The 21,097-nt window shown below is 38.5% G+C and overlaps 1 protein-coding gene across 2 annotated transcripts in view; it reads left to right on the top strand.

The window, feature by feature from the left end:
- Positions 1-8,937: 8,937 nt before the first annotated feature.
- The window catches only part of LOC121387080 (folylpolyglutamate synthase, mitochondrial-like), a 50,037-nt gene continuing 37,877 nt past the window's right edge, over positions 8,938-21,097 (top strand). For both annotated transcript variants that reach the window (XR_005959780.1, XM_041518102.1), the window contains exons 1-2: positions 8,938-9,034; positions 14,952-15,065. Coding sequence is in view for 1 of the 2 variants with exons in the window: in XM_041518102.1 (XP_041374036.1) it covers positions 8,981-9,034; positions 14,952-15,065 (168 nt within the window). In the remaining variant the exon portion in view is untranslated. The remainder of the gene's footprint in view (positions 9,035-14,951; positions 15,066-21,097) is intronic.

Genomic DNA, 21,097 nt, shown 5'->3' with positions numbered 1-21,097 from the left:
AATACGTCACGCCCTCGACAATAGATTAATAGATAGGCCTATTTTCAAAGTCTGCGACATTCAGTAACATGTAACGACAACACGTGGGAAATATACCTGATTAAATACACTTTGAAAGGAATTGTGTTTTAATTAACTAATTAATTGTGTCTATTCTTACGGAAAGATACGTGATTGAATACACTTTGTAGGGTCTGCGTTTTAATTAAGATGTGTAGACACTTAATTAACTAAGTAATGGGGTCTATTCTTTTGGAAATATACCTGATTGAATACACTTTGCAGGGGACTGCGTTTTAATTAAGACGTGTATACATTTAATTAACTAATTATTTTTAGGCTTAAGATAATTATTATAATAATTATAATGTTTGAATTGTTTAAGTTGTAATTTGAATAAGTATCTACGGTGTTAAACAACACTGTGATTCAAGCTGCTATAACTCATTCTCACCACTGGAGCCCATTGATTAAAGGGACATTCCTGAGTTTGATGCAATTTTTAAGATGTTATCGACTAACAGAGACTTTTTAACGATTATAATTACATATCAAATATATTTTTCTCCATACAATATCAGTAGCTGTAAACTAAACGTGTTTTCGATCCTTCTAATATTTGTATTAGGTTAAATTTCTCTTTTTATTCCTAAAATGTTTTTTTTTTCGTACGTACGAAATTATTTGAAGACAAAATCCAGTTTGGGCTTCTTACAAATATTAAGACTACCAGAAACACATTGAATATACATACACTGATATTTGAAACAAGAAAAGATATTTAATATGTAAGTTTAATCGTAGAAATATTTTATTAGTCGGAACCATCTTACAATGCAGCAAACTCAGAAATGTCCCTTTAATTGATCGTCGGCTATTGGATATCAAACATTTGGTCATTCTGACACGTAGCCATGAGAGGAAACCCGCTACATTTTTCATTATGCAACAAGGCATCTTTTATGTGCACCATCCCACAGACACACGACCAATACCAGCACATACTACGGCCTTTGATATACCAGTCGTGGTGCACTGGTTGGAACGAGAAATAACCCAATTAGCCCACCGATGGGGATCAATCCCAGACCGACTGCGCATCAATCGAGCGCTTTACCACTGGGCTACGTTCCGTCCCTTGTTTTTGTTTTTTGTTTTTTTGTTTGTTTGTTTGGGGTTTTTTTAACGACACCACTAGAGCACGTTGATTAATTAATCATCAGCTATTGGATGTCAAACATTTGGTAATTCTGACGCGTAGTCATCAGAGGAAACCCGCTACATTTTTCCTAATACAGCCAGGGATGTTCCATATGCATTTTTCCAGACAGGAAAGCACATACCACGGCCTTTGACGAGTTGTCGTGCACTGGTTGGAACGGGGGAAAAACTCAGTCAATTAAATGGATCCATCGAGGTGGCTCGATCCTGCGACGCAAGCATCACAAGCGAGCACTCAACCGACTGCTCTAAATCCCGTCCCTTGCTTGGTTGCAGTTAAAACACAATGTAGCTATTAATTTGTGGAATGATGTTTTTCTTTTTGTATTGATAATTAGAGATATTTTATTTCGATAGGGTTTTGTTTCGTGTTTTTCAGTATCCTAAACATTATTTTGTGCTCATAATAATACGTACGTTACCTTGTAGTGTTAAAAATCCATGTTTCCAAATATTTCAATACCAATTTTACTTTTGATAATTTTCATTTAAAATGTTCTACGAATAATGTTAGGGGTCGTGTTTGGCCTAATGCATGGTGCGAGGGTTGAGTAAAGGAAGAATCGTGGCAAAGTAATCACTGTTATTCTGGTGGTGTAATTTTCGAGTAATTCGAGCATTAGTACTGTCAGCGAATTTAAGAACCCAACGAAAATATAATACATGTATACATATAATACGAATTTATGATACTACCTAAATAATTGATGAATTTAAGTACCCAACAAAATGTGGGGCGGAACGTAGCCCAGTGGTAAAGCGCTCGCTCGATACGCGATCGGTCTGGGATCGATCCCCGTCGGTGGGCCCAATGAGTTATTTTTCGTTCCAGCCAGTTCACCACGACTGGTATATATGTACTATCCTGTCTGTGGGATGGCGCATGTAAAAGATCCCTTGCTGCTAATCGAAAAAAGTAGCCCATGAAGTGGCGACAGCAGGTTTCCCATCTCAATATTTGTGTGATCCTTAACCATATGTCTGATACCACATAACTGTAAATATAATGTTCTGAGTGCGTCATTAAATAAAATATTTCCTTCCTTCCAACAAAATGTGTATTTTAGCTATATCCACGAAAACAAAGAATTTCACAGTAGGGTCTTCTTCCGCTAGACACAAACAATGATAAAAGGCGCATACCCAGTTTTAAGATATACGAATGGCTGCTCCTAGGTGATGACCAGGTCACCAATGTCATATATGTGGAAATGAAACCAGTTTAGATTTGTTCCGTTTTGATGCGTCTATTATCCAGCAGCTCTGAAAAACACTATCCAAATGTTAAAACATTCAGAGTATATAAATCAACAATTAAATACAACTGTTTTTAATTGTATTTAAGAGGTCGGTTATAATCATAAACATATGTCTTTGTATGCCATTTAGCAGGGCGCAAAAGGACTGCGTAAGGAAGATCACGTTGGCTAATTAAATAGCCTCGCGTCGTGACGTCACTTAACAACAGCGTCAGTTTCAAATAATTTCGTACAGGTAAGACGCAATTGTTATTTTTAATTGCAGGGAAAAAGTGACACTTAAAGAATTACAGTCATTGATAGGTTTATTAAACTTCGCATGCAGAGTGATAGTACCTGGCAGAACATTTCTGCGGCGATTGATTAATCTAACTTGTAAGATTTACAATCCAGGTCACCATATTCGGCTATCCAAAGAGGCGAAATTAGATCTGAAGGTGTGGACAATGTTCATTGAACATTTCAATGCGACTACTATGTTTTTGGCAAATAGTTGGGAGTCGTCAGAACAACTACAAATGTATACAGACGCTAGTAATGTGGGGTATGGCGCCATATTTGACAAACATTGGTTATATGGTCAGTGGGATGAACATATGTTGCAACACCATATTAACATCAAAAATTATTTCTAATTGTTCTAGCTTTGGAGCACTGGGGACAGCAACTGGGTAATAAATCAGTTTTGTTCTTTTCTGATAATAATACAGTGGTAGCTATAATAAATAAACAAACATCGCCCAATACCGTAATGATGGGTCTTGTCAGGAGATTGGTATTAGCAGCCTTGAGATTCAATATTCATTTTAGAGCCAAACATATACCAGGAAAACTAAATGTACTGGCTGATTACCTGTCTCGTTTACAGGTGGCATACTTTCACCAAGCAGCCCCACAGATGGACAGAATTCCAACCACAGTTCCACAGCAGTTATTGCGCATTTAAACGAGACAGTCCTTCGACTCATTGATGCAGCACTAACTGATAAGTCTAAACAGTTATATCGTAGAGCATTCAGTTTGCTACAACAATTCATACACACAACGTTGCATATGCAGTGTTCCATGCCAATTAGTGTACATACAGTGGCATTATTCATTGCCCAAATGGTGGACATTGGCTTTGCTAGTTCAACCATCACAACTTATATGTTAGCTATAGGATATATACATAAGTCGGGGGCCTTTAAAGATCCCACACAGTTTTTCATTATTCGGAAAATGCTAGCAGGATTAAAGAAAATAAATAAAAGACAAGATTTCAGGCGCCCACTGACAAAACATATATTGTATCAAATTATAAATGCTCTGGATGAAGTTTGTCCAACAAGATACAACAAACTTATGTCCCGGTCCATGTTTCTACTTGCTTTTCATGCATTTTTGCGCATTGGGGAAATCACCTACAGTGGAAACAGTAGGAATATTCTACAGACAAAGAATGTGCAATTCTTCAAAAAGGGTTTGCAAAATCCTTCCAGAGTGGAGATAAGTTTTCACTCTTTCAAGGGTCATTATCACACTGCCCCAATTACCCTATCTCTTAATGCTCAAGCGATAGAGGAATTTTGCCCAGTACATACTTTATACAGGTATCTACATCTTCGAGGTTCTTCTCCGGGTTGTATTTTTGTATTCCCGGGAGGATCTACGGTTTCTTACAGATATTTTTGCAATATATTGAAAAATGCATTGCTTGCAGCAGGATATAGGTCCGAACATTACAAAAGTCACAGTTTTAGAATAGGTGCTGCTAGCACCGCTGCTAGTAAAGGGGTATCAGAGGCAGAGATACAAACTATGGGCAGGTGGAATTCTAACGCGTTTAAGCGATACATTAGAATCCATTCTTTCGAATTATGGTGAATTACTGTCTACACTACTGTCATACAGGCAATGGCATCGGATGCATGACATTCTTGTGGCTTACTGTATGGAAATCCTACGTTTACTGAGTTGAATGCAAGGGATTTTCTTACTTTAATAGCTAAAACTAACTTACTGCGTCGAATGCATGGCATTCTCGTAGCTTCTTACATAAAAATAAAAATGTGTTGATAAAACATGCATTCTCACACCTCAATACAAAAAACTGCGTCGGATGCATGGCATTCTCGTAGATTATTGTAAAAGGGAACGTGTGTATTTAAAGGTTCTTGTGAATCAACCCTATATTGTATGTACTTACTATTATTAATAGCTTTAATAAACCCAGTGCTGTCGTGGATCATTGTATCGTATTTTTATTTTGATGGGTGTTTCGATTCAGGTTAGGCTGATATGGCCTTTTAAGTCAGTCAAACTGCTGTGGGTGGGGGTTGCTAGTTTCAGCTATTGCCGGCTGGCAGTAGCTTATCTAGCAAGGTGGCGGATTTCCCCCACGTACAACAGTGCTTTTCGCATTTATTATGTAATGTTACTATGTCATTTCACTTTCCTGAACACCTACTTTTGTCAGGTGTTTACTATTACATAATGTGATGTGATGTTATAATTTTATGTCGTTTTTAATAAAACGGCCATTTCAATCTAACTTGGTTTACTGGTTGTTTTTACATAATGTTCTACAGTTCAGTTAGTTTTATTACAAGTAGCTTGTAATTTATCTGATATAATCCGGACTTCGTAAATCAACAATTAAATACACCTGTTTTTAATTGTATTTAAGAGGTCGGTTATAATCATAAACATATGTCTTTGTATGCCATTTAGCAGGGCGCAAAAGGACTGCGTAAGGAAGATCACGTTGGCTAATTAAATAGCCTCGCGTCGTGACGTCACTTAACAACAGCGTCAGTTTCAAAAAATTTCGTACAGGTAAGACGCAATTGTTATTTTTAATTTCCCTCCACCTTCCCCGTGTCTTGCCACCATTATGAAAATGATATCTTGTTAAGAACGATTAATAACAATGGCTTCTAATTCATGTTATATATTGACATATGTTTTTGATTTGTATATAATTAACACACGGGATATCTTGTACATCAGATGTTTAATGTAACACATTTTTGATATATACATTAAATGTTTTCATATTGATACGTTCAAGAACAATTGACATTTCTTCATATACTTTTATGTAGAGTTAACAGATGGGCGGATTTCCCCCACCTACAACAGTGCTTTTCGCATTTATTATGTAATGTTACTATGTCATTTCACTTTCCTGAACACCTACTTTTGTCAGGTGTTTACTATTACATAATGTGATGTGATGTTATAATTTTATGTCGTTTTTAATAAAACGGCCATTTCAATCTAACCTGGTTTACTGGTTGTTTTTACCTAATGTTCTACAGTTCAGTTAGTTTTATTACAAGTAGCTTGTAATTTATCTGATATAATCCGGACTTCTGAGGATACAGCACTCACGTTAGACGACAATGAATTGTTTTTAAATCAAACTTAGTATTTTGTTTTCTTTTTGTGGTCTGAGTCTGAGAGCACATTTTGACAAAACCCAGTCTATCTAATTGTAGTGTAGAATACGAAACAAATAGGTCTATCATATGGATATCGCATTATTTAAAGGGACATTCCTGAGTTTGCTGCAATTTTTAAGACGTTATCGACTAACAGAGACTTTTTTAACGATTGTAATTACATATCAAATATATTTTCCTGTATAACATGTTAGTGGCTGTATATTAAACGTGTTTCTGATAGTTCTAATATTTGTACTAGCGTAAATTTAATTTTATTTCGTAATTGTTTTTGTGGTTTTGGGTTTTTTTTTTCGTACGTACGAAATTATTTGAAGACAAAATCCAGTTTGGGCTTCTTACGAATATTAAGACGACCAGAAACACATTGAATATACTGTCACTGATATTCTAAACAAGAAAATATATTTAATATGTAAGTTTAATCGTAGAAATATTTTATTAGTCAGAAACATCTTACAATGCAGTAAACTCAGGAATGTCCCTTTAAGAAAATGTGACGCGTTTGTATTCTTTGTGTTAATGACAAATGTCATGTCATTGCATATGCAATTAAAAACAAATTAGATCGAGCATTTTCATTATTGTAGTCAACTAAAACATGAGCCACACATTCTCAAAAGCATGACGTACAAACCTGATCAGTATTAAAATGTCATTGGTGAGAACACAATGCGCTATTTTGGGTTGTTTACACATGCACGTGTGTTAACAATTTCAAGACATACGACTGGCTGCTCCTAGGTGATGACCAGGTCACCAATGCCATACATCCAATGAAAAACTACACGATGGGAATCGATTACATTGTGACGTATAATTAACCTGACAATAAGTTAGCTACAAGTGCAACGGCTGTAAATACATTTTAGTCGAAAAAGACCTGATTTTTGAGGATATGTAAGAAATAGAACAGTACATTCGTGCCCGCTAGATACCATTTATCTCACAACTCGTTGTTAAAAAACGCATCACACTCGCTTTCGCGCGTTAGATACATTTTAGAACAACTGGTTGTGAGATAAATGGTATCGAACGGCCACTCATGTATTATTCTCTATATATCTGGGTTGGATTTTATGATAGTATAAATTTCGCTTTCAGCAGGGGAGGCGTGCTTCAACCCTCGACATTTCTATCATTCCACCATTTGACACCTGCTTACATACACTGAAAGTTCAATAAAAAGTTTCGTTTGTTTAGCGACACCATTAGAGCAAACTGATTTAGTAATCGTTGACTATTGGATATCGAGCAGTTGGTAGTTTTGACATATAGCGTTAGAGAGGAAACTCACTACATTTTCCCCATTAGTAGCAATGGATCTTGTTTATGCACCATCCCACAGAAAGGATAGCACGGCCTTTGATATAGCAGTCGTGTTGCACTCGATGGAACGAGAAATAGCCTAATGGGCCCACCAACAGTGATTGATTCCAGACTGACCACGCATCAAGCGAGCGCTTTACGACTGGGTTACGTCCCGCCGGAAAATTCAAGTACGTCTGCCATAGGCACATCCTCCTCAGTTGAAATTAAAACTTTGCAATTTGTGATGGGTCTTGCACTATTTAAATTTGCTTGCACTACCTGTACATGTGCGAGCCATCATCTTCATTTCATGTCATTTCAGTTTATTTTCGTCCTTATATCCAATTGAGGTTCAAGCACGCTGTCCTGGGCACACACTTCGGCTATCTGTCCAGGACAGTGGGTTAGTTGTTCGTTGTTAGTTGTTAGTGAGAGAGAAGAGGGTGTAGTTGCCTTACACCTACCCACTGAGTCGTTAAAACTAGCCCTCGGTGGGAACCAGTACCGAGCTGTGAACTCGGTACCTACCAGCCTTATGTCCGATGGCTTAACCACGACACCACCGAGGCCGGTAGCGATTCATCTGTTGTGTGGGTGACACAATGCGCGCTCTCGTGTACCATGGGTTTGTATCTTTCTTCCAGAGTACCGACCTCGGTACTGGGTTCGGATCCCAGTCGAGGCATGGGTTTTTTAATCCAGATACCGACTCCAAACCCTGAGTGAGTGCTCCGCAGGGCTCATTGGGTAGGTGTAAACCACTTGCACCGACCAGTGATTCATATCTGGTTGAACAAAGGCCATGGTTTGTGCTATCCTGCCTATGGGAAGCGCAAATAAAAGATCCCTTGCTGCCTGTCGTAAAAAGGTAGCCTATATGGCGACAGCGGGTTTCCTCTAAAAACAGAAAGAAGAAATGTTTTATTTAACGACGCACTCAACACATTTTAATTACGGTTATATGGCGTCAGACATATTGTGAAGGACCACACAGATATTGAGCGAGGAAACCCGCTGTCGCCACGTCATGGGCTACTCTTTCCGATTAGCAGCAGGGGATCTTTTATATGCACCATCCCACAGACAGGATAGCACATACCACGGCCTTTGATATACCAGTCGTGGTGCACTGGCTGGAGCGAGAAATAGCCCAATGGGCCCACCGACGGGGATCGATCCCAGACCGACTGCGCATCGAGCGAGCGCTTTACCACTGAGCTAAAAAACAGTGTCAGAATAACACTATGTTTGACGTCCAATAGCCGATGATAAGATAAAAAAATAAATGTGCTCTAGTGGCGTCGTTAACCAGAGCAACCATGGAAAACGCGTCAATGTTCATTTCATTTCAACTTATTTCCGTGCTTATATCGAATTAAGGTTCAAGCACGCTGTCCTGGGCACACACCTCAGCTATCTGGGCTGTCTGTCTAGGACAGTGGGTTAGTTGTTAGTTGATTAGTGGTTAGTGAGAGAGAAGAGGGTGTAGTGGTCTTACACCTACCCATTGAGCCCTTAAGAACTCGCTCTGCGTTAGAGTCGGTACCGGGCTGCGAACCCTGTACCTACCAGCCTGTAGTCCGATGGTTTAACCACTGCGCCACCGAGGCCGGTCCAACGCGTTAGCGATCAGTTACAGTTCCAAGCTCTATATAAACAGTTGGTTCACATTTCACACCTTCATAACTCAGCGTTCCGTTTGGATATCCGTGTAGTTTAATTAGTTATACTAATTGAAGGCTCATGGATTCGGTGCTTAAAGCAGAAAAACCTGGTTGTGGATCATTTTCGTACCAGGTGAGTTGTTTGGACCAAATACTAAAACCACGTTTAGGATTAGAATTTGTTTTGTTTTGTTTTTTTGGGGGTTTTTTTTTTGGGGGGGGGGGGGGAAGTTAACGACACCACTAAAGCACATTGATTAATCATTCATCGGCTACTGGATGTCACACATTTGGTAATTCTGACACGTAGTCATCAGAGGAAACCCGCTACATTTTTTTTTTCTAATGCAGCAAGGGATATTTTATATGCACTTTCTCATATACAGGTAAGCACACGCCATTGGGCTATTTCTCGTTCTAGCCAGTGCACCACGACTGGTATATCAAAGGCCGTAGTATGTGCTATCCTGTCTATAGGATGGTGTATATAAAAGCTCCTTGCTACCAATGGAAAAATGTAGCGGGTTTCCTTTCAGAGACTATATGTCAAAATTACCAAATGTTTGACTTCCAATAGTCGATAATTAATAAACCAATGTGCCCTAGTGGTGTCGTTAAACAAAACAAACTTATTGACCGGTTGTGGTGCAATTGTTGGAATGAGGGGGAAAAAATCAGTCGAATGGATCCACCGAGGTGGTTCGATCCTGCGAGGCAAGAATCTCAAGCGAGCATTTTGTATTTTTTATTATTATTATTTTTGATCTGACTGAGCTAAATCCCTCCCCATGATTAGACGTAGGCACAGCAGATAGGAGTTTTACTGACACCACGACGTATAGGTTTAATTTCAGACACCACGACGTATAGGTTTAATTTCAGACACCACCACGTATAGGTTTAATTTCAGACACCACGTATAGGTTTAATTTCAGACACCACGACGTATAGGTTTAATTTCAGACACCACGACGTATAGGTTTAATGTCAGACACCAAGACGTATAGGTTTCATTTCAGACACCACGACGTATAGGTTTAATTTCAGACACCAAGACGTATAGGTTTAATTTCAGACACGACGTATAGGTTTAATTTCAGACACCACGACGTATAGGTTTAATTTCAGACACCACGTATAGGTTTAATTTCAGACACCACGACGTATAGGTTTAATTTCAGACACCACGACGTATAGGTTTAATTTCAGACACCAAGACGTATAGGTTTAATTTCAGACACCACGTATAGGTTTAATTTCAGACACCACGACGTATAGGTTTAATTTCAGACACCACGTATAGGTTTAATTTCAGACACCACCACGTATAGGTTTAATTTCAGACACCACGACGTATAGGTTTAATTCAGACACCACGACGTATAGGTTTAATTTCAGACACCACGACGTATAGGTTTAATTTCAGACACCACGTATAGGTTTAATTTCAGACCCCACCACGTATAGGTTTAATTTCAGACACCACGACGTATAGGTTTAATTCAGACACCACGACGTATAGGTTTAATTTCAGACACCACGACGTATAGGTTTAATTTCAGACACCACGTATAGGTTTAATTTCAGACACCAAGAGTATTCATTCATTTCAACTTATTTGTGTGCTTATATCCAACTAAAGTTCAAGCACTCTGATCTGGGCACACATCTTAGCTATCTGGAATGTGTGTCCAGGACAGTGGATTAGTTATTAGTTATTAGTGAGAGAGATGAGTGTGTCTTACATCTACCCACTGAGTCGTTAAAACTCGCTCTGGATGGGAACCGGTACCGGGCTGCGAACACAGTACCTACCAGGCTTATGTCTGATGGCTTAACCACGACACCACCGAGGTCAGTAACAACAACAGGTTTGACAGCACCCCCAACATCATCTTAGTTGATCGGCGCCTGGGCTCAGGCTCCTGCCCCCTACCTGTCCACCTTAAACATTTAATAAAACCGTGGACAGGGCATTTTAGAAAATAAGAACTGCTTTACCATCCATGAAAAATGCAAGCTCAGAACAATAAAAAAAAAAAAAATCCACAGCACCCATTGACATTATAATCATAAATCTGTCCCTGGTAGGGCGAGACGTAGCCCAGTCGTAAAACGCTTGCTTGATATGCGGTCGGTTTGGGATCCATCCCCGCTAGTGGGCCCATTGGGCTATTTCTCGCTCCAGCCAGTGCACCACGACTGGTACATTAAAGGACGTGGTGTGTGCTATCATGTCTATGGGATGGTGCATATAAAAGATCCCTTGCTGCTAATTGAAAAGAGTAGTCCATGAAGTAGCGACAGCGGGTTTTCTCCCTCAATATATGTGTGATCCTTAACCATATGTCGGACGCCATATAACCGTAAATGAAAAATGTGTTGAGTGTGTTGTTAAATAAAACATTTCCTCCCTCCCTTACTGTCCTTCCTGTCCTTGGTATTTTAAAAACAGGGGTTGTCGTGTGTTGGATGTCATGGCTTTCACAATCGTGAACTAGCTTTCAAGCAGTTGTCAAAATACTGCGGTCCCGATTTTTTTTCCCCCGGATTAACATCATCACGGGGGAAAAAAATCATTTTGCCTGCCATCTCGTTGGACAGACAATTATTTTGCGATTATATTCTATGATCATGTTTTGTCCGGCATGTTTGTCTCGCGGGAATTTCAGCTGATTTCGACCCCTGTAAAGTTTACAAAAATTATAAAATTTCGCAAAGAATGCAGTTTAAAAAAAAATTGTTTCAAATTATATAGCTTTTCATCGCTCGTTTTTTGAAATTGCACTCTAATATAGGTCATTTTTGCTTCTTTTTTCGGGGGGGGGGGGGGGTTGAGCTTAGTCGGTTGAGTGCTCGCCTCATGTGCTTGACTAGCAGGATCGAACCACCTCAGTGGATCCATTCAACTGATTGGGTTTTTCCTCGTTCAAACCAATTCACCACAACTGGCAAAGGCCGTGATATGTGCATTACGGTCTGTGGGATGGAGCATATAACAGATCTTTTTTGCTAATGGAACACAATGTAGCGGGTTTCCTTTCTAAGACTATATGTCAAAATCACCAAATGTTTGATAGCCGATGATTAATCAATTAATGTGCTCCAGTGGTGTCGTTAAACAATTTTTTTTATTTTTTTTTGCTACGTTATTTATAAGTTGACCAATGTGTTTTACAAATTGCACTCAAATATAGATAACTTTTGTTATTTCTAGTAACAAAATTATAATTACACACAAATATAGATCATTGTTGTTATTTCTTTAAAATGGATTTAGAGAAATCACTGTTGAAAAGTTTTAAAAAAACAATCCGCAACAAGAAAAGATATTGGTGACGAATTTTATTATTTATGTGAATTTTTTGGTACAAGCTTCCGTAAAATGAGGGGGCGGGGCGTAGCCCAGTGGTAAAGTTCTCGCCTCATACGCGATCGGTCTAGGATCGATCCACGTCGGTGGGGCGGTTGGTCTATTTCTTGTTCCAGCCAGTGTACCATGAATGGTATTCCAAAGGCAGTTGTATGTGCTATCCTGGTTAGGGATGGAGAATATAAAAGATTCCTACTGGAAGAAAAATTATGTGTTTCGTCTTAAGACTATGGTTGATCAAACAATGTGATTAAAGCGGCAGACTCTAGTTTCAGCCCATAACTATGGACACTAAGTTTAGTTAGTCTACACACCGTCAACACACATTTAGATAAGGCTAAAGTCTGTGATGTTTAAAAACGGAAATATCGTCTACAAATAACTAGAGCTTGTCTCGATAACCATTATTTCTCAGACGAACGTGCGTTTCTAGAATCATAAAACTAAATATGTATTTTGGGGTTTTACAAAAACCTGGATGACCAGAACCACTTCAGGTGTACGAAAATTAATAGTATAAATAATAAAATGTAAATATAGCTTAATCCCATTGGCTAGAAACCCGTCTGGGCTCGAAAAAGTGTTCGACCCATCGGGTAGTTCGACCGAACCATTCGGTCAATACCGTGTACGTAACTCGGGACTTCGGGTTTGGTTCTGGCATGGTAGTGTATTCCACCCTCCAGGGTTCGACCCATCGGGTAGTTCGACCGAACCATTCGGTCAATACCGTGTACGTAACTCGGGACTTCGGGTTTGGTTCTGGCATGGTAGTGTATTCCACCCTCCAGGGTTCGACCCATCGGGTAGTTCGACCGAACCATTCGGTCAATACCGTGTACGTAACTCGGGACTTCGGGTTTGGTTCTGGTGTTGTGGTGTATTCCACCTTCCAGGGTTCGACCCATCGGTTAGTTCTACCGAACCATTCGGTCAATACCGTGTACGTAACTCGGGACTTCGGGTTTGGTTCTGGTATTGTGGTGTATTCCACCTTCCAGGGTTCGACCCATCGGGTAGTTCGACCGAACCATTCGGTAATACCGTGTACGTAACTCGGGACTTCGGGTTTGGTTCTGGTGTTGTGGTGTATTCCACCTTCCAGGGTTCGACCCATCGGGTAGTTAGACCGAACCATTCGGTCAATACCGTGTACTTAACTCGGGACTTCGGGTTTTGTTCTGGTGTTGTGGTGTATTCCACCTTCCAGGGTTCGATCCATCGGGTAGTTCGACCGAACCATTCGGTCAATACCTTGTACCTAACTCGGGACTTCGGGTTTGGTTCTGGTGTTGTGGTGTATTCCACCTTCCAGGGTTCGACCCAAGGAAATTCTACTGTACTTCTAATTAAAAACCGCTTTAATAATGAAATATACGTCGTAGTGGTTAAAAACTAGGGTCTGTCATTTTAACAAAACAAATTTTAACTATTAACAGATAACCCCACTTGCCTACAATCAACTTGCCCAATTTCGTGGACTCCGTTTGCACGGCCATTTTGTTATGTTTCGTTCTAGCCAGTGCACCACAGCTGGTATATCAAAGGCCGTTATATCTGCTGTCCTATATGTGGGAAGGCGTATATAAAAGATCCCTTGCTACTAATGGACAAACGTAGCCAGTGCACCACAGCTGGTATATCAAAGGCCGTTATAACTGCTGTCCTGTATGTGGGAAGGCGTATATAAAAGATCCCTTGCTACTAATGGACAAACGTAGCGGGTTTCCACTCTAAGACTATATGTCAAAATTACCAAAAGTTTGACATCAAATAGCCTGTGATTAATAAATCAATGTACTCTAGTGGTGTCGTTAAACAAAACAAACTTCTTTTAAAAAATTATAATTGCATATAAAAATTGATTTTTTTTTTTGATTTTTTTTTTTTTTTTTTTTTTTTTTTTTTACTTTTCAGAGTACGGAAAAGGGAAATAACTGACCAAATAATAATAACGTGATTTTTCTTAGTTTTGTTTTACCGGAATTTAAATGAAGGAACAGAATACTCTTGGTGATGTAAATTCTTGTTTTTTACTTGCCAAATATGAAACATTATGAATAAAGTGAACAACATGGTGATACACATAAAATATATGTCCACGCTCTTAGGTGAACAATAGAGTTGACATTGCGACTGAGACCGCAAGGGTTTTCCCTTGGGTCTCACATTCCCGGTCTCTATCTGTGGGTCTCTATTTACCTCTGTCTCTTTCTGTTTTTGTTTTTTTTACCTCTTTTTTTTTTTTTTTTTCTTCTTATTTTTTGTTCTCTTTTATAAGACTCGGCTAAAATGGCTACGTCTTAATGTTCCTTGGGAATTTATTTCCCGCAATAGCATTTCCCTAGGCACGTACACAAAGTAAGACCTCTTTGTAAATTGTGTCACATGATAAGTTATAATAATTAACTGATTGTTGGTAGACCGGGTATTAGCTGGGGTCATCAATCAAACTAATTGGTCTGATTGCTAGCCCCTAAGTAACTAATGTGTAAGTTATTGCATAATCGACAGGTGACACCCTAACAATTAATTGAATCGTATATGAACGCTAAACAATATTTGATACTGCACCTACGCCATTAACTGCATTTTAACTCCTGTTGGTTTTTTAGTTTGTTTGTTTGTTTGTTGTTTTTTAAACAGTTTTATTAGATTTTTTCCACTTTTCTTTCAGGATGCCGTCTCTATTGTGAAAAGTCTTAAAACAGATATCGTGACAGATAAAGTAGCAGTTAGACAACACAATATTCCATTCATGATGAAGACGCTCAGATGTTGTGACATAACGGTAATTTACAAGGGCAGTACCAGGGGAATATTTTAGGTGGGAGGGAAGGACCAAGAAGGGCACATGGGCGAACTCCTGGAAAGGGCACTCAATAAAAGTTTAGCATTCGTGAAATAAAAATTATCAACAGATTGTCAAAAATGGGCACTTAAAGTGTGTGTTTTGGTGGTGGTGTTTTGATTTGTTTTGTTGTGGGTTGTTTTTTGTGTTTTTTTTGTGGGGGGTTTCTTTTATGGGGGGGGGTTTTCTTGGGGGATCCCCGGTTCCACCCCTTTCGATCCGCCCTTGAATTAATTCAAATACAGTTAAATGTGCTAGGTTTAGCGAGTAAGCAGTGCAAAATATTTCCAGCTATAACAGCTTCTTGCTTAAATTATCAAGCTTGGTAAAATGTCTATGTTTCTAGACATTATTTGCTGACCTATCAAGTTTCAGCACTTCCAAACAAAATATTCTTACAAGCGTTTACTTTATTGATTGACTAACTGACTGATTGGTTAAAAATTGCAGTCGCTATTATTGTACAATATAATGTTTGTAATTTGGAAAGGGCCTCGTAAGGTGGATAAATTATGCTTAATTCTTGTGTGTGTGTGTGTGTGTGTGTGTGTGTGTGTGTATGTGTGTGTGTGTCTGTGTGTGTGTGTGCGTGTGTGTGTGTGTATGTATGTGTGTGTGTGTATGTGTGTGTGTGTGTGTCTGTGTGTGTGTGTGCGTGTGTGTGTATGTATGTGTGTGTATATGTGTGTGTATGTATGTGTGCGCGTGTGTGTGTGTGTATGTGTGTGTCTGTGTGTGTGTGTGTGTGTGTGTGTACTATATGGACGATTCGTCGAAGAATGAAATACAAACGATTCTGAATGATAATAGTTCACGTCACAGTATATGTAATATATTGTATTTGTTTTTGTTCACTTTTGTTTTAAATGTAATTTTGCATTAATCAAATAATGATGTAATCGCATGGAGTGGACTAACCTACAATATCCGACGACGACGGGTTCAGAAATCTGTGTCAGCCTCGGTAGAAATCGGAGGGGTAGCTACAGATCCATGAACGTTCAGTGTTCCACTTTGACCGTGGAAGGGGCGGGGCGTAGCCTTGTGGTAAAGTGCTCGCTTGATGCGCGGTCCGTTTAGGATCGATCCCGTCGGTGGCCTCATTGGGTTATTTCTCGTTCCAGCCAGTGCTCCACAACAGGTGTAACAAAGACCGTGGTATATATTATTCTGTCTGTGGAATGGTGCCTATAAAAGATCCCTTGCTGCTAATCGAAAAGAGTAGCCCATAAAGTGGTGACAGCGGGTTTCCTTTCTCAATATATGTGTGGTCCTTAACCATATGTCCGACGCCATAACTGTAAATAAACATGTGTCGAGGGCGTCGTTAAATAAAACATTTCCTACTTCTTCTTCTTCTTCGTGGCGTTACTGTATCGTTCACGAAGCATTGTTATCTCGTTATAACGCATTGTTATCTCGTAATAACGCAATGGTATCTCGTAATAACGCAGTATTATCTCGTAATAACGCAATGTTATCTCGTTATAACGCAACAAATATTTGTTTACTAGTGGCGGTAACACACTTTCGAAATACGAAGTGCTATTATGATGACATATCTAAAACTGATTGAATACGAAGTGTGAGTTAAAATTAAACTTGGCGTTTAATTCGTTTAGTTTTTGTGCCATCAGAACATATATATCATGGCGTTACGTATTGTTTATAGTATATTAACAAAAAGCGAAATATATTGTGAAAAAAACTAGGAAAGAGTCAGATGTCATAAATAGACCATTTCATGGGGTTTTTTCGAATATGATTTTTATGCCAATTCGTGATGTGTGAAAATGTTACACATCATTTCTTGATATAAAATTCGTATTTGAAAACCCCCCACATGAAATAGCCTTTCTCTCTCTCTCTCTCTCTCTCTCTCTCTCTCTCTCTCTCTCTCTCTCTCTCTCTCTCTCTCTCTCTCTCTATATATATATATATATATATATATATATATATATATATATATATGCACACAGCACACACACGCACATACACGCACACACATACACACACAAACAGAGAGAGAGAGAGACAGACAGACAGACAGACAAATGCATGAGAGGGATTGCCAGAAGAGTATGTTTAATTAGCTATTGAGCATGTAAATGGGTCATGCGTGCTCATTACAGGTATGGCAATAAGGCACGTACACACGGACAATAGGAACGTGAAAACAGAAACGTACATCAATTAATGACAGATGTTTCTATTTCTAATTTAATAACAGATGGTTCCTAATTAAGGGCGTGTATTTTATATAAATACAACAATATAGATGAATGGGTCTTGCTGTGGACTTGATTCAACACTTTATGCACTATAATAATAAAAAATTGCCAACATAATTATAGTAATTAATCAAACGTATGTAGTTGTAATGAATATATATAGCCTTAAATTACACTGAGGTTTCTAACTTCTATACCGGTTTCACAATTTGTTGGTGTGGTGGTGGTGGTGTGCGTGTGTGCTTGTGTGTGTGTGTGTGTGTGTGCGTGTGTGTGTGTGTGTGTGTGCAGTTGAGGACCGTTGTATCGATATTGTCGGGACCACAAAAAATATCGAGTTAAACAAATATCGACTCAAACATTAAGTGAAATATGTACCAAAAAATTTACAAACAAAACAAGTCATATATTTAAAATGTTTATATAAATGAGGTGGGGTTTTTTTTGGTGGGTTTTTTTTATCGAATCATACATTTCTTTAATTTAAGCCAATGAAAAGTATTACGCTATGAAAAATAAATTAATCAATCAATCAATTATACCGCTGTGCACGTTTTGAACATATAAATTAAAATCACAGTGGACGTAAAAACAATCTAAAGTTTGCTTTTTAACAAATATAAATTTATAAGAAAGTTATAAAAACACAATACAGTTACACGAAATTTTCCGTGACAATCCTTGCATTAACTTAAGATCCCTCAAAGCCACGGGCAGTTAACACCTGTTTGACAATGCATAGGTGATAAAGCGCTCGGCTGTCGTCGTCATGTGTATATTCCTTTGTATTAACACTGTTGGGTAATAGATGATGGATTAGATGATTGAATCTCTTGACTCAGTTGTCATAAGAAAGTCAGCATAGCGGGTAAAGTGGTGTTAACTGAATAAACACAGAGATCGCTGCCTTCTTTGTCGATTAACAACTAGTTAGACAACTAGACAAATTAATCCTAGTTTTACCTGTCCACAATTTCGCAAAGCCATAAGTGGCATGACTACTTGCATTCTGTAACAATCGTCGTCTGCTAGCGTTTACTTCTAAGCTCGATAAGACCATTTTAGTACCTTGTTCAATGGTTTAGCTAATTATATTCGTTCATCTTACTGTTACAGAAATTACATGTACAAATCATGTTTAAACCATAGTTATCATATGTCCTCTCTGTGCGGTATTTGAACACTTGGTCTGTAAAATACAAAAGGAAAACTGTTACCGGCATAGTGGCTGCTCCAACACAACAGCGACAATGCATCATTTATATGCACTTCCCCCATTGACCAGGTGTCAAACATATCTAAATACAGTTTAATGCATTCGGCATCAGCACTGATCTAGTGCGTGATTAAGTATAATGTTTGTCTAATGCGCTCGTATAATGATATACATGTACACACACACATTTTATTTAAACACACTATAGCAGTAACCACTTTGTTATAATGACCAGAGATATCTCATCATTGGAACAACTGAAATGCTACAATTATTCCAGTTAATGTAGTAATATCTAGATATTTTAGCCCAGAAAATATGAATGTGCATACATTTCAACTACTACAATGAACAATATTTATTATTAGTATGCATATTTATTTTATGCCATTTATATAAAGGGGGTCGCTTCTTCTAACCAATTAGTTATAATATGAAATACCATGAACGGACTCCGATTTAAAGAAAAATACTTGACCTGTATCTACTAATTCATGTTCAACTATATGTCAAATATTACATAATGTCTATAAAATATACAATGACTAGAAAAGTTACAATCCTGTGATGATGCCTTTGAAATAATATAAACTAATTTCCCTCTATGCTAAGTAAATTAAAATATTTTATTGCATATGGTCATAAAACATTTATCATCTTTGGGCCGGCATCCTTTTTACAATAAACAATTCCCAGGCATTTTCATTTTAAATTGCAACTTAAATTTATTTTTTATATAATATTCAAATTGTCTACAAAATACAGACATAGCTAGATCATAATTTTTAACTAAGGTTGTTGCATATGGGAGCCATGTTTAAAACAAGAAAGAAAGAAAGGAATTTTATATTTAATGACACACTCAACACAACTACAGGTATGTGGTGTCAGACATGTGGTGTCAGACATGTGGTTAATGACCACAAATATATGTTAGAGAGGAAACTATGGGCAACAATTTTTTTTATTAGCACCAAGGGATCTTTAATATATGCATCATCCCACATACAGGATAGTACATATCATGGTCTGTAACACCAGTTGTGAAGCACTCGCTGGAACGAGAAATAGTCCAATGATTACACTAACAAGGGATCGATCCTAGACTGACCGTACACCAGGCCAGCACTTTACTACTGGGCTACGTCCTGCCCCCGGCAAATTAATTTAATTATATTATTTTTTTCCTCTAATACAGATAGTAACTATTCAGACTAAAATAAGGGAAAACAACTTTCCTGTTTAACTAGGTTCTCTGGCTCTGTTCAGTTAATATTTTCTTAACTGCGTGTTTCTTCTGTAGAACTAAATGAACTCTGCAATCACTTCTTATTAAACTATTTACATAACCGATATTTATTCAGCAACTAGTTAACAACACACATTTTACAACATTCCACATGTCTAAGAACTAAACACTTCCAGCCCCCCCCCCCCCCCCCCCCCCCTCCATTGTCTGCAGCCCATCTCAGATTATCACAAACGGACCGGTCATCGTAATGCGTAAACAGTCAATTCTAGCTACCTCAGCCAGAGTTGTTATTTCTTTGTAAGCCAAAACATCCAGCCAGAGATAGTTTATATAAAACGCTTTCGCTGGATGCAAACACCTAGAGCTAGCATATGTCATTAGCCTGTCATGCGGTATGGTACCTAGGATTCAATCTTCTCAGACAGTTTACAGCCCACCACAATCCAGTGTTGTAAGCTAACGCGTTATGTCTGTCAGCTATGGGTGATACTACAACATTCTAGAGAGACAGAATAAAGTAAAGTTTGTTTTATTTAACGACGCCGCTAGAGCACATTGATTTTTTATCTTATCATCGGCTATTGGACGTCAAACATATGGTCATTCTGACACTGTTTTCAGAGGAAACCCGCTGTCGCCACATAGGCTACTCTTTTACGACAGACAGCAAGGGATCTTTTATTTACGCTTCCCACAGGCAGGATAGCACAAACCATGGCCTTTGTTGAACCAGTTATGGATCACTGGTCGGTGCAAGTGGTTTACACCTACCCATTGAGCCTTGCGGAGCACTCACTCAGGGTTTGGAGTCGGTATCTGGATTAAAAATCCCATGCCTCGACCGGGATCCGAACCCAGTACCTACCAGCCTGTAGACCGATGGCCTGCCACGATGCCACCGAGGCCGGTAGAGAGACAGAATAAGGTAGTGCTAAAAACATGGTTTTTGCCTTTTGTGGATATGGACATAAAAGAGAATTGGTTTGGGTTCTGGTGTATAAAAGCATAAATAAATGATTGGTTTGAATGAGACATTGTGAAATGATAGTACACCTTCCCATGATGCTGACAAGGTGATTAACTCATTTTTGTATAATTCACCATATAATGGGTTCTGGCACTAACCCCTCGATATATATGTGTTTGTGTGCGTGTGCGCGTACTGAACAAAAAAAGAAACTTCCGATTTGTACATATAGTATTTGTTGTGTTAAAGAATTCATTGTGTAATGAAATTATATAGGTAGTATTAGCATTTAGCTGTATTATCAGG

The sequence above is a fragment of the Gigantopelta aegis genome, chromosome 13, assembly GCF_016097555.1.
Source record: "Gigantopelta aegis isolate Gae_Host chromosome 13, Gae_host_genome, whole genome shotgun sequence".
Lineage (NCBI taxonomy): Eukaryota > Metazoa > Mollusca > Gastropoda > Neomphalida > Peltospiridae > Gigantopelta > Gigantopelta aegis.
Note: the sequence above shows the minus strand (reverse complement) of the source record. Positions and strands in the feature narration are given on the sequence as shown.